The sequence below is a fragment of the Neopelma chrysocephalum genome, unplaced genomic scaffold (assembly GCF_003984885.1).
Source record: "Neopelma chrysocephalum unplaced genomic scaffold, ASM398488v2 Primary Assembly neopelma1_96738, whole genome shotgun sequence".
NCBI classification, from domain to species: domain Eukaryota; kingdom Metazoa; phylum Chordata; class Aves; order Passeriformes; family Pipridae; genus Neopelma; species Neopelma chrysocephalum.
Window position 1 is genome coordinate 524,178 of NW_020925382.1, and position 14,818 is coordinate 538,995.

The 14,818-nt window shown below is 32.2% G+C and overlaps 1 protein-coding gene across 1 annotated transcript in view; it reads left to right on the forward strand.

Annotated features, from left to right (window-relative positions):
* LOC113981736 (nipped-B-like protein) overlaps positions 1–14,818 on the forward strand; it is a 129,903-nt gene that overhangs the window by 88,254 nt on the left and 26,831 nt on the right. Inside the window, exons 10-21 of the mRNA XM_027709302.1 lie at positions 2,123–2,305; positions 4,526–4,723; positions 4,872–4,943; positions 5,028–5,117; positions 6,005–6,108; positions 7,673–7,759; positions 9,949–10,180; positions 10,482–10,633; positions 11,015–11,095; positions 12,168–12,268; positions 13,908–14,046; positions 14,249–14,331. Of these exons, the coding sequence (XP_027565103.1) occupies positions 2,123–2,305; positions 4,526–4,723; positions 4,872–4,943; positions 5,028–5,117; positions 6,005–6,108; positions 7,673–7,759; positions 9,949–10,180; positions 10,482–10,633; positions 11,015–11,095; positions 12,168–12,268; positions 13,908–14,046; positions 14,249–14,331 (1,522 nt within the window). The remainder of the gene's footprint in view (positions 1–2,122; positions 2,306–4,525; positions 4,724–4,871; positions 4,944–5,027; positions 5,118–6,004; positions 6,109–7,672; positions 7,760–9,948; positions 10,181–10,481; positions 10,634–11,014; positions 11,096–12,167; positions 12,269–13,907; positions 14,047–14,248; positions 14,332–14,818) is intronic.

Below are 14,818 nucleotides of genomic sequence, written 5' to 3' on the forward strand. Positions count from 1 at the left end.
GAATTTGGTTATGGAACTCTTGCCAAGCTTGGTATACAATCCATTACTGATTTGTTTCCTTTTCTTATTTCCTCTCCAAGCATTCTGTCTTACTAGTTATTATGTTTTTAAATTTACTTTTCATTGTAGACTAGGAGAGGTTTAAAGATATATTTGTAGAAAAATACTCCTGTTAGTGTAAGTACATCTAGCCCATCTAGCTTTTAAGCACCTGTATGAATCTTAATGCAACTTTTGCTCCTTTACTTGCAGCTGTTTTTTGCAGTGTATTTGGCCAGATTTGCTATAGGCTTTATGCTTTGTGTTGTCCCCCTGATTTCAATGAAATTATCAAAAGTGCATGAAGTTGAGAATATGTGTTAAAAAACCCAGGATCTGAGGTCCTCTAGCAATTTCACCTGTGGACATTGTCTTAGAACATATATGTGCAAATTTTCTTCTAGTCTGGATCTGAATGTAAGCTAACTCTCTTCAGACACTGTATAGGCATGCAAAGAGTATTAATGTAGGGTTACCACTACTCAGACATGGCTATGCAGCATCCAGATTAGACCTGCATGGCATCCAGTCAGCTGCTGATACACACAGAGGAACTGATCTGTCCATGCTGTCATATTTCTGCCTATCTTCAATCTAGTGCCCAGTCCACAAAGAATAATCATTTCAAAGTGCCATGGTAAACCACACTGTGAAATGTTTTCTAGCATTTTTAAAAGCAATATTGAGAATTTGAGAACTTTATCAGATGGTAATTATCAAAGAATGGAAATTTAAAGCAAAATAATGAGTGACCACAGCATGGGGGAAGCAGGGACAACTTTTGCTATCAGTTTTACTTTATAGATATTTTCCTACCTCAGTTTGAAAACCTCAATATTTTAAGTTAAATCTTTTTAAAAATGCAATCTAATGGGATGACTTGATGAACATATCTGAGAATTATATAAAAATAATCTTCTTATCATAGTTTCATTGTAGAGATATGTGAAACCAGTAATATATGAGACTTTTAAAAAATTATTGCTGGAAACTATTTTCTCTTATTCAGGCTCTTCTAATTCCAGTTAAAGTTGTTTCAAGGGCGGGGGGGGGACTAATCCTGGATTAGAAAATGGGATATTTGTGTAAAAATGGAAATAAATTTTAGAAAGCTATGTTAGTTATATAGTTAATGCAATTAAAAAGTGAATTATCATACAGATGATTTCTTGGAGAATTTGTGTGTATAGCAATTAGCAGTAGATTTCCTCTCTATTTCTTGGGAAGGAGAGAGAGAGGCACTTATGACAAAGGTATTTGTTCTGTTGTTGGAAAAAGGTTAGCAGTTTAGTCCAATAATCTTAAAATCTGTGCAATAGGTTCTTTGATAAATAAAGATAAGACATCCTTTATACTGACTATATGGGCCTAATCATAATTTCAAAATGTGATGAGAATCATGTGATAATATCTAAGTATTTACCTCTGTGGAAGAGAAACTTTATGTGGTCCAGCTTGCTGTTTGTATATATTAAATAAAAAATATTCCAATTATGCTTTGTGACAAAATCAAGCAAAAATTTATGTTTCATTATAAAACTACTAGTAAAAGTAAGAAAAAAAAAGTCAATGATTTTGTCTGTATTTAGGGATAAGATCCCACAGATTCTGCCACAGATTGTCTCTAACTGGTGAAAATAGGAAGATTACTGTCTTGTGTACACTAAATAATTTGAATGAGAATAAAAGGAACTATTAATTAGGCATAATGAATCCTTAATTTACATACACTGTTAGAAAACCTGTTGAATTCAGAGAATGAACCAAAATAATACTAAATTTTGTGGAAGTAGAGCAAGAATGTCTTTTTACAAAGGAAATTCACCAATTTGAATTTGTTTATATTACTGACAAAATATTTTATTGAAGGAGATGTGTATGCAATTCATTATGTTAATTTCTAATTGCAGTGTGAACAATAAATTCAACTTTAGAAAGGGCTGTCAAATGCATCCAAGTATATCTAACTGTGGTATTATTTATTATTAGATCTACTGTAAGCAGTTCTGAGAAAGGACTATGGTGTTGAACCCTTATTATTATCTTCAGGTTCACATTTACTCTTCTTGTTCTCCATTAATAGGTAGCATAGATCAGTCAGTGTTAAAGGAATTGCCTCCTGAGCTCCTGGCAGAAATTGAATCCACCATGCCGCTTTGTGAACGTGTGAAAATGAACAAGCGCAAACGTAGCACAGTTAATGAGAAACCAAAATATGCTGAAATCAGTTCTGATGAAGACAATGACAGTGAAGAAGCTTTTGAATGTAAGTAGTACATATAAGCCACAGTGGCTGTTGAAATTCTTAAATGTGAAGTAAAGCAAATTAAGGAAAACTTTCACAGTAATTATATGCTTTAAGGGATTCTAGATTCACTATATCCACTCAAGAGATCTGGCCATCATTCTAAACAATTCATTGAGGACATTTGGGTTAAAAATAAATTATAATATTTCTCAAAGGATACTGTAGAACTGAATTGAGGTAAAACGAGACAAAATGATCAAGAGAATGAAAGATCTATGACAAGTACACTGAATAGATTTGTACTGTTACAAATATGTATTTCAAAATTCTTTTGGTTGTCTAAAATTGGACTTTAAAAATATGAAATAGTGATTGTTATAGAAGAAGATAAATTTCTTTTAGTATCTCATTAAGAAAGTGCATTCCGTTAAATTAAATGATGAGAACTAAAAATTGATGAAATAATTCTCATACAGTGCTAAATGTGTTTATTTAATAAGTGTTTCGCAGAATTCAGAAGGAAATTGGGTGTTTAAATTCTGAGTAGTCTATGTATAAAATTAATAGTATCTCTTGAAATATTATTAGTACTTACATTTTTAATCATTTTTATCTACTTCAAAATAAACTTTGTAGAGCAATTACTGATCGTGAGTAGCTGTTCCCATGTACATGTTAATTGCCTTGCAGAGCCAATACAACTGTAACACATTCTGTTTTGTTTTGCAGCATTGATAAACTGCTCAGTTTAAATTTCTGCTGGAAAGCAATATTGGAAGTGACTTTTCTCATGGAGATGTAGCTGGGGTCAGAATTTGTCCTACAGAGCATAAATTGATACTGATGATTTGTAAACTGTGGAGACAGATTTCATCTACCTCCACAAAATACTGTCTCCTGGGGGAAAAGAATTTTAGAATTGACAGTGTTAGTAGCTCAGGACTTGTGAACATGATTTTACTGCCTCCAGAAGCAAGTCTGATCCATAAGCAGAACAACTCAAAAACATAAACTAAGTTATTAAATACTTGAACCACCTCTGTGTAGAAGTTTTCAGAAGTGGAAGCCCTCTAGGGTGCAGTGCAGAGCATTAGTATCACCTCGGATTCAATGTTGGTTTCATTAGTTCTGAGCCTGAACTGACTACTGACTATATCCTGGTGTAACTATATTCTGGTATGTTTCCTATTCTTCTCCATAAACTGGGGTTATGGAAAGAACTTGTCAGTTCTGTTCCAGTCTGAATGCTTGGAGCCATTTTGCTCAGAAACAACCCTCTATACAGTATCTAAATTTCAGGAGGCTTTGGTAGAGACACAGAGATGTCAGGGCTGTTATATGCAAGTTCACATGAATGATAATCTCTTCCAGTCTAGATTATAATGTTTTGAAGCCATTTTGATTTTCACAGCAAAGTCTGTTAGACATCTCTTTGTTATCCTGTTACCTTAGATAATGGAGAGTTGACTGATTTCATGGATGAAATTACCTCCTCCATATCTTTTTCCTATTACATCTTATCACTCTTGCCCCTTCAGGACTGTATTTGAAAACAAAGAAGTCTCCATTCTCTTCCATACACACACGTTTTATTTCTATCAAGTTTCTGGTTTTGTATAGAACATTTATCCCAGTTTTTCAACATTCAGTTGTGCAAGGTTTTTTGGTCCTGACTGAAAACTGATTATAATAACTTTCTGTGGTATATACTTGCTACCTGGCTGAGGATTGTGACTCCAACTTTCTCCTTTATACTGAATCTTTGGAAATATATATCAAGACAAAATTTTAGTTGTCTTAGCAAAACAGAATATCTTGAAGTAACTAGATTGCCAAGGCTCACTGCACCTTGCTGTGTTAGATGGGCAAAGCAATCACTGAATTGGAACACTGACACCCAGTAATAGTCAGAATTTAGATAACTGAAGAAATTAGCTCAGTGTTCTCTTATTAAAAGGATGAAACTTGATTTGTTCTATTTTCCCGACTTTGTTTAAAATAACAACTGCCCTGTAAATTTGTATTTTTAAATGTTTGCTTGTCTTTCCCAGTTTTAGGTACAGTTTTCATGTAATTCAAAAGAAATTGTTAGAATAATGTCATAACAGATTTTTATATTATAGTTTTAGAGTGTTTTACAGAATATCTATATGATAGTGTTTAACTTGCAAATGTATAATTTTGAGCTATTAAAAGTAGAATATTTGTCCTTATAATGGAAATGCATTTAATTTCTAGCATCTCGTAAAAGACATAAAAAGGATAGAGATGAAGCTTGGGAGTATGAAGAACATGATAGAAGAAGCTCTGGTGACCATAGGAGAAGTGGTTATTGTCATGAAGGAAGGAGAACTTCTGGTAGTAGCCGTTATCGTAATCGCAGTCCCAATGACTCTGATATGGATGATTATTCTCCTCTTCCTAGTCTCAGTGAGGGTAACTGATTGTTTTAAAAAAATTATTTTCTTCCGTAATACTAGTGCATTTTTAAAGTATATGTTAAACATTTTAAAATAAACATCTTTACATGTAGTATTGAATATAAGCATAAAAAGTGTAAACAGTCCTTTATTCTCTTAATTAGTGGCTAGAAAAATGAAGAAAAAAGAAAAACAAAAAAAGAGGAAAGCTTACGAACCTAAACTAACACCTGAAGGTAATTTTAGAATATTTTTTTTCTATAGTTTGTATTTTCTGGTTTGAATATAAAATAATTATATATACATTTCTTTTTCACCAGAAATGATGGATTCTTCTACTTTCAAAAGATTTACTGCTTCAATAGAGAATATTTTGGAAAATTTAGAAGACATGGATTTTACAGCTTTTGGTAATATGTCAGAAAGTTCCAAAATGCTTTCCCCAATCAGAAACATAAGAAGGAAATTTGCATCTCAGTATTTTCAAACTTCCTTCTTTGTTATTTAATTGCATGTGATACACACTACAGTATACTGCATTTATATGGCTTCTACCTTTAGTGAAGGCCTTTACCTTTCCAATTTCACTTGCTACTACAGGAAGAATATCCTTCTTCCTCTCTGCAGCATCCAAAAGGGACATAAATCACAATAAGACAAATAATAGTCCCTTAAAGTGGAAAGGGTACCTCTTCTGTCAAATATATCTTTGTAAACAATACTAACATAAGATGGTTTTATTGCCAGTAATTTCTGAGGCACATAATTTTGCATCTGTTGTGGCCTTTGGCCCAACAGAGGTTGATTATTCAATTCAGCAGCAGAGTGCTTGTGCACTTATGGGTGAGACACTGAATCACTGTATGCTCCTTATCCATTTCAGTAGAAACTAAGCCAGTTTAGCATATGTCTGATGAAGTTCAGGTTCACCAAGATGACCAAGATGATTTTGAAATGGATAATGGAGCATTCATTAATTTTTTTCTTACCATCTTTGTCACAAGATTAGAACAAGGGGAGGAACATAGTAAGCAAATCACTACAGCTATGGTGTCTACAACCTTGGATTAAAAATATTTTTAATTTATGACTTTCAGTCATATTTAACAAGTAGTCATTTTAACACAACCAAAAGTTGTCATTAACAGTCTTCATTAGATGGAACTATTATATGCTAGTTATTTGGAAAATGAGTTCTTTTTCTTCAGTTGGCTTTTTCATATTGACTGTAAAATACTGGTTTCCTTGAAGTCTTATTAGAAATGTGATTGTTAATTTTTAATTATTTTCTTTTAAGGTGATGATGATGAGATTCCACAAGAATTGCTACTGGGAAAGCATCAACTTAGTGAGTTGGGTAGTGAATCTGCAAAAATCAAGGCAATGGGCATTATGGACAAGGTACATCTTCATAGTATTTAACTCTTTTTCAACATTTAATTTTGTTAAACATACAAAAACATGTGTCCCCTGTGATATTTCACCCTCTTTAGGTGTACATGTGACAGATACTGTGAACAGTTGTGCTTCTGCTGAAGTTCTTAAAAACTTGCCACATCTTAAATGTTAGTCTCTGAAGCTGAGACATTTTTGTTGAATGGTCCTCTGTGTTAAGGCTGACTCAGAGCACCATATGCCAATAGGTAACACATGCCTGAGCAGTAAAATCTAATAATTAATCTACTTTCACAAAAGCACATCATTCTATAGGCTTTGCTCCTTACAACTAGTGTTGAGCAACCACAGTAAAAGAGAACCTGCTGGCAAAGTCAAAAAATCCACCCTTGCTGATATATGCCATTAGTGCAATGTAAATGTATGTCTATCCAGCATCACGCTGAATTGCCTACTTCCTTCCTCTCTCCAAAGAGACCTTTCAAACTTAGAAGATTTAATGCCCAAGTTGATAATACGATTAATTTTTTGTAGGCTGCATATTGTGATTTCTTTGCTATACTCTTTCCAACTTCTGTTCAAGGAAACTTTCTGTTGGCGCAAACTGGTGGTATTACACCTCTAGAAACAATATTCTTGCTTTCCTTATCTTCCTAGAACTCTTGACTTTACGCAGTCTTGCGTTATATTCTTACTCTGCCTGCTCATGACCACTTATTATGTTTATGAAGTGTCTATGAAGCCACTTATACAAGTCACCCTGAAGGGTTTTCTTTAATCTGAGATTTAGATATTCTTCCTGGCCTTTCCTTTGATCTCACTACCTTCCTTTGTACCGTGATATCAGCCTGAGTGTTTCTGTTTCCTGATAGTTCTCACCCTTAACCTCTGTTCCCTGTTTTTTTTGCATACATACTTACATGTATGCATAAAATCAAAATTTTGTTGCTTCTAAAGGTGAGCACCCAATAGTATCTGAATGAATGAAACTGACTCTTCTGGAGTTTAGCATATTCTACAGATTACTTAATCATAATTCTGTAGAACATCAGTAAGTGAATTTGAGTTACTTTTTTCAACATGCTAGTTTTTTTAAATTAACACAGTTATTGAGAATACATTTCCTTTTTATTAGCACTCAAGTATCAGGGAATTTTATTTCTGCTTGTCTATAGAACTTGGATTTTCTCTTAATAAAGCTCTGTATGGTCAGTTAGAATTTGGGATTGATACTTGGATTTGGTAAATTTCTGTTTCTATAAGCAAAAGCATATAACTATACAAAATTAATTACAGAAACCTAATTTTAAATACATTTCTATATATTTTGCTGGTTTGCAGTTTGATTGCAGTATTAGAACATATTTCACTAGTATAATTCTATCAACATTCTCAATCATGCTGTGTCAGAAAGTAGACCAATCAAGATCCAATCCTTATCTCAGATGGCTTACAATTAAAATTTGTCAGATTACATAACATGTTCTGTCCTTCATACATGGACATTTGTTCAACAGTTTGGAAGCCTTTCTATTCCTAGAGCTGATTGATGTTTTGTTTCTTGTTTTAGCTCTCAACAGATAAAACAGTAAAAGTCTTGAATATTTTGGAGAAGAATATTCAAGATGGATCGAAGCTTTCTACATTACTTAACCATGTGAGTTTCAAATTACATTGTTTCACACCATTGTGTAGAATAGGGTTTTCTTCACTTGAGTCCCATATAGTGAGAGTTTCAAATACTGTGTGTGTCTGTGAAAGGATTTACTGATTTAATATGTATGTGATTAAAAGATTGCCATATTTTAAGATTTGAAGTAATATTCAATTGTTTATATTATTTCAGTATGTTTTACTATAGTACTGATAACTAACAGATGTATTGGGAGCAATTAGGTTGTTTTTTGACTTAATTTTAAATATTATATTTTCATCCTGAAATAGTCATGGTAACTGGTGTAACTTGTATCATTGGGCATTTTTTTTCTACTTTTCTACGTGTCCATAAAACATCCCTTATACAATGGAAGAAATATTACAGCTTTTATGTAGAGCATATTCTTCTCCTGAGCATTAAGAACTGAGAAAGTGCTTCATTTAGGTCCGCTCTTATGCAGCAAAGTTGAAGTTATCAACATAAACAAAATTAACAGGAAGTTGAAGATTTTAGGGTTTTTTTTTCTGATATACCTAAAACTACATGGGGATTTGGAGGGGTTTTTATGAGGTTCAAATGCATTATGCATTTTTATTCATTTATTTATTTCTACATTTCATAGTCAAAACAATATTCTAGCAAGAATAGAGTTCTTGAGTTTTCTGGGGAAAAAACCTTGATCTCTAGAAATAGAGAGTAATTACGTGTATTGGAAAGGAAAAAATTAAACTTGAAAATGCAAACCAGAGACACATTATTTGTACCTAAATATTTTCATCTAGGTAGTTTGTTGGGTTTTCAAAGTTTCAGTATGTGGTTCTGAATGTCTTTAGCAGTATGAAAAATAAGTGAAAAGAAGGTGCGGGTTTACCTGCTGTAATTCAATATGATTGAGACTTTATGACAATGCCTTTAAAGTGATATTTTTCACTATCTTTTCATAGTAAAACTCAAGATTATGAAAAAGTTAATGGAATTGTCCAATGATTGCAATTCAAAGTTTCAATTAAAAGAAGCAATCTTTAGCCAAACAAGTTTTAGATTTTTTTTTAAAACCCATTGAACATGATTCAGGTCATTATGGCAAAGAAAGCCTCTGCTAAGGAGTAAGCTTATTTCTTTTACAGTGCAGTAAAAATATCCTACCTCCATGTCAGGATATTTTCCAGAGGTATTTTTTCTTGCACTTGCAAGATTAATTAGGAAAAAAATGGAAAAGATTTAAAAGTACTTGGGATTTTATTTTGTGGGGTTTTTTTGGTGTTAGGTTTTTTAACCCTCCATTGTGTAATAACAAATGATTTAAAGCCATTCTATGCAAGAAATTTATAGGGATCTCCTGATTTGCAGATTTCTGATGATTTTTCAAATATATATAATGCACTGTGATATTTAGATTCCCTTACCCCAAATGGAAAAAGTTGATATGGTTTCACCAACCCCTTATTTTTACAAGGAAAGCAAACAGTGTTGAATTGTGCTATTATACAGGCAAGAAAGATTATTTTTCTCTGTACCAGAGAAGTTATTAAAAATTTCACCTGGTTTTGCTATTAATAACATTATTACAATATTTCGGTAGTGCTAGGTGGTCATAATTAACCTCATGTATGTTTGCTTTTATAACTTGTAGAAACACAGAAATACAGAGATTCCATACCCTGTGCTAAATCTAAATGGTCATATTTGATAAGACGTGTTTTAAATCCATTGATATAGATGAGTTCATCTATGGAGAAAGTTGTATTCTCATAAGTTTTGTGTGACTTAACAGTCTTTTTGTGTAAGAATTCCCTCTAGTGGCAAAAATTAGACTGATCAAAGCAGCAATTTGTGTTTAGGTCACTGAAGAAAACACTAGATGAATGAGTTTAGATTTTGATTAAGGTACATCATTTTAAATAGAGAATGTGACAGTCCTCCTTAAAGGTGCTTCCCAATGATACACAGAAAGCTTCTTTGTGTTTTACCAGAAGAATACGGTGAGATATTGAAGAATTGTAACTTAGGGTTACAAACTTTTGGCTAGTAAAATAAACATTTGTTGATTTCTAAAACAAACTATTTTTTTATCATAAAGGAAATACTGCATGGATGTAAATATATTAAAATAATGTTATCTTTTACTTGGTAAGGATAAAAATTTAACTTTTTGTTCACACTATCTTGTTTTCTATCGCCTGTTACAGAACAATGACACTGAAGATGAGGAGAGATTATGGAGAGATCTTATTATGGAGAGAGTGACAAAATCTGCTGATGCTTGTCTTACTGCTATCAATATTATGACATCACCAAATATGCCTAAAGCTGTATATATTGAGGACGTAATAGAAAGAGTAATTCAATACACAAAATTTCATTTGCAGAACACTCTCTATCCTCAATATGATCCTGTGTATAGAGTGGATCCTCATGGTGGTTAGTATGCTAAATGTTTTCCATTTGGCATTTTGTTGTCATATGCATATCTTCAGATGGGGGTGTTCAAGAACAGTTTAAAAAATCTTGGATCCAGAATTCAGAGCAATTACAAAAATATGAAATTCTTGCTTTCCAGCAGATTTTACTAAATAGTTTTTCTTCTGTATGCACTTGCATTTACAAAGCTGTAGTCATGGAGTTGTTTTGGAGGCATTTTTTGAGGAAGATGATCATCTTTCTAATATCTGATGTAAGTGAAAGACTGAAAAAATTAATAAAGATATTTTTTATTTTCTAGGTGGTGTTTTAAGTTCAAAAGCAAAACGTGCTAAGTGTTCCACCCACAAGCAAAGAGTTATAGTGATGTTATATAACAAAGTTTGTGACATTGTCAGCAGTTTGTCAGAGTTGCTAGAGATACAGCTTCTCACCGATACAACTATTCTTCAAGTAAGTTTTATAAGAAAAATTTTTGTCTGAGAATGGTTTTTTTCTTTTCCCAGAGAGACTGTAAAGTGTGATTGTCTCAATGACATGAAGTATGAAATAAGTACAAACTTCTGAATTATTAACATCAGTTACTAGTTTGTTCTGTAGTATGTAGTCTGCAGAACATTTAATGTTTAGATCTTTAATGGCTTTTATTGTATACTTAAGAAAATTTTAACCTGATTGTATTAAAATATCCTTTAATAACTTTATTTGCAAATAATATGAAGTAATACGTGTTACTGAATACCTTACCTGATGAATGAATAATCTACTTGTGAAAATGCATAAATATCAGTTTGTTAGTCAAATATACTTACAATAACTTCTTTCTGTTGATAGATATCATCTATGGGAATAACACCATTCTTTGTAGAAAATGTCAGTGAACTACAGTTATGTGCCATCAAATTAGTGACTGCGGTAAGTAATTTTTAATTTGCAGTTTCATGTTCTTCTGAGAGTCATTAGGGCATTTACATAGGCTGTATTTTTGCTGGTAGAGAATTAGAGTTTAGAACTAATTTTGTTCTTGCATGTTTTTACAATTTGGTATCACAATCTAAGAACAGTATTAAAGCTACCTGAACTCCTCTCATTTTCAGAGTACTCTATAGGAAGAAATAGCCTACTTAAGCCATGGAATTTACTTAATTTTGGTTATGTTGTTTAAAGTGAAAACAAAAACCCCTTCCTCTTATCTGTTCTTTCTTGTCTTAAGAAATCTTAACAATGCAATTTTCCTTACCTTCCTTGTTAAGATTAGAATTCATGCAATGGTATAAGCTACAGAATTTGTAGTATAGTTCTATATAATATATAATAGAAATATATAATAGAATACATCCTTTTCCTTAGAAGAGGGGGCTATGTGAAAAAGTCATGGGGCAGATAAAATATTTTTTCAGGAAAATTGCAGCACAACACAAATGTGTTTGTTCAAGTGAAAGTTTTTCATCTTTGTAAGGATTATGTACTCCAGTATTTATAAAAGTAGTTCTGCCTAAACAAAGAGAGAAGCAAACTCTACAATCCTGACCCCAGAAATTGAAATAATATTTTATGTCATGCAAACATTAAAGCTTAGTTTTCTCAGATGTGCTCTAAAACTATACATGTTTTCATATATAATGTATGTTACCATAGACTTTTGCTCTATACTGGAGTCTGAAAGCTTAGCATTACACCGTTTGACTTTCAGTGTATTGTACCATTGGGAGAAAATTTTAAAACATATGGTATTTTCAAGAGCTATTACACATTTATGCTATTTGAAGATTATTTAAAAGCTATATTTGAAAAATGTTTTATGTATTTTATAAAGAAATGTTTTGAAAAAACAAAGCAATGCATTAAAAACAAGGTGTGCATGAAATATAATTTATTTAAATGTCTTGTAAAGCGTTTCTATATATAATTTTTAACAATCTATTTAACAAGTGATATTTTATGTTACAATAAATAATTTCTTAACAATTATGTAACTGTTAAATAGGTGTTCTCCAAGTACGAAAAACATAGACAGTTAATACTAGAAGAAATTTTCACTTCCCTTGCAAGACTACCAACTAGCAAGAGGAGTTTGAGAAATTTCAGGTAATTTCTGACATTGAAAATTTGTAGACAGTAGCATTTACAGTTTGTAGATGTAGGATTTTAGGCTTCAGTATTAACTTGTTCTTTAAAAATCTGTGACTCCACAAACTATGTTTTGTTAGAGGTTGATATTTCAAAACCTCTGCAGTGAGAACAGAATTGTCTGACAAATGTAATTTGTAATAATCACTGTTTTGCATGCCATCATATTTATGCCTGCTTACAAAAATAATTGAATATCTTATTATTTGTCTCACTAAGTATGTAAATGACTGTAATACTAGTGTGCATTCATAGGTTTTTTTCTTGGAAAATTCTTTGGTTTATTCATAGGGATTTTATATAATTTTGTCTTTGCTAAAGCTTAATAGGAATATTCTGGCTGAATTTCTTTAAGGACACGCTTAGAGCACTCTTTCCAGAAAATCAATCTAATACTCCTTTGAATGTGTCTCATTTAGAAACTACTCCATTCACTTTAACTGTCTTTTAAGCACTTCAGCTGGATTTCAGTGCATCTTCTGAATAATAGTATAGGTTCAGGTTAAATTAGAGAAAGAATCTGACCTGGATAGGATTTCAGTTAAAATTGAGGTTGGACTCTGCAAATGATTCTAAAACATTTGTTATTAGTGTTGATTTTGTTCCTTGCTTCCGTACATCTTTTCCCTGGAGACAGACAAGTTGTCAGTGAAATAAGTTGTCTGATCCAGGGTGCATGACCAGGAAATATCCAGGAAAAGAAATTCACTGAAACTTTGAATTCAGTAATCCATGAGTGCTTGTTCCTATTATTTCCTATCGCTTTGTTTATAGACATCAGAGAGATCTAGTAAACAGGAAGGTGGTAGGCATAGGAACATAAATGGTAGATACCCTCTTTGAATTGGAACGTTTACTATAAGGAAGTTACTATCTCAAGACCATAATGACTGCACTGTTTATCTCTAGAGTCCTCACTCTGTTCTATTGGAGGACATTCCCTGTCTGTGGGTGTAGTCATGAAGGGTACAGCTTGCTTAAAATTTTATAGGAAAATATTGTCTCTGTACAAGTAGTTAGAGATAACTTCATAAAGATAATAATTGCAATCTGTTTTGTGTCCGGTTATTATTTTGATAATTTGGGGAGAATGATGTCAGAGATTATCACCTTTTCATATTGTTAAGGGCAGCATTAAGTGGTGTTGATGTACTTATGGGTAGTAAACACCATACTATTCGTCAGGTTAAATCACTTGGAAGGGGAGCAATGTGAGGTGGAGTGTATTTGTACTGGTCATACCAACTCAAAAGACACTCTTACATGCTGAAGTTTATAGTCTGTTACGCTACCTGAGATTACCATAGGTGTAACTTGCAGAAGTCAGTCCAGGTTGTGGTCACTGATTTGTTTAAAAGTCCTGCACATTTCAGATACATTAAATAATATATAAGTAATAAAATATTATGACAAGTTCAGTTCATTTTTTGTTAGACCAAATCCTTCACTGCATAAGAGAGAAGCAAATGACTAGATAAATGTCTATAACACAGATTTCTAGCTTTGATTATTAGTTTAGAAATATGTTATTTAGGATCAAAAATTTTTGTTTTCTCTTTTTTGTTAATTTTTAGTGCTAATGCTGTCTTATTAACAGGTTAAACAGCAGTGACACTGATGGAGAGCCTATGTATATTCAGATGGTAACAGCACTAGTTCTGCAGCTTATTCAATGTGTGGTGCATTTGCCCTCAACGGAAAAAGATTCTAATTCAGAGGAGGAATCAAACAAAAAAGTAAGTTTTATTTAAAGAGCCATAATTTTTTCTTTGGTGCAGGACTGACTTTGTAGGTATAATAGTTTATGACCGTGCTCTAGTAATTAAGCATTTTAATTTTATATCTGCTGTAATTATTTGATGAATGAGAAATGCCGATCTGGAAATTATATTTCTGTGTATGCTAAAATATTAGAAAAATAAATCTTGTTATTTTTAGGTGGATCAAGATGTGCTTATGACTAACTCATATGAAACAGCCATGAGAACAGCACAAAACTTCCTTTCTATTTTCCTTAAGAAGTAAGTACTGTTGCATTCTTTAGTGTATTGATGAAACCAACTCCAAATAAAATCTGTCACACCTTAAGACAAAATAAACCACTTTGCAATGATAAATGACTACTAATAAAGTTACTTATAACAATATATTTTATGGATCCCTGAGAGCTACCTGTCTGGACAAAAATTTTTATGGAACAGAAATTCTACAGACTTTAAGAACACATTTAAGAATCTTTCTGATAATTTATATAGGATCCTTTTATCAGGGATTTTTTCAGTCATCAAAATGACAAAAATATAAAAACTCTAAAATTTCTTTAATTTCCATAAAGTTAGGAATGTCAATAGCTCAACAGGGAAAAAAAAACGTACCTTAATAACTAAAAGATTTGTAACAAAAAGTCCTGAGGTTTTTATTGTGTTAATTTCTATTGTTAAGCCAAAAGGCTATTTATGAGCTATCTAGCCATCTCTCTGCATAATTCTGGTATAATTAAAGTTGGGG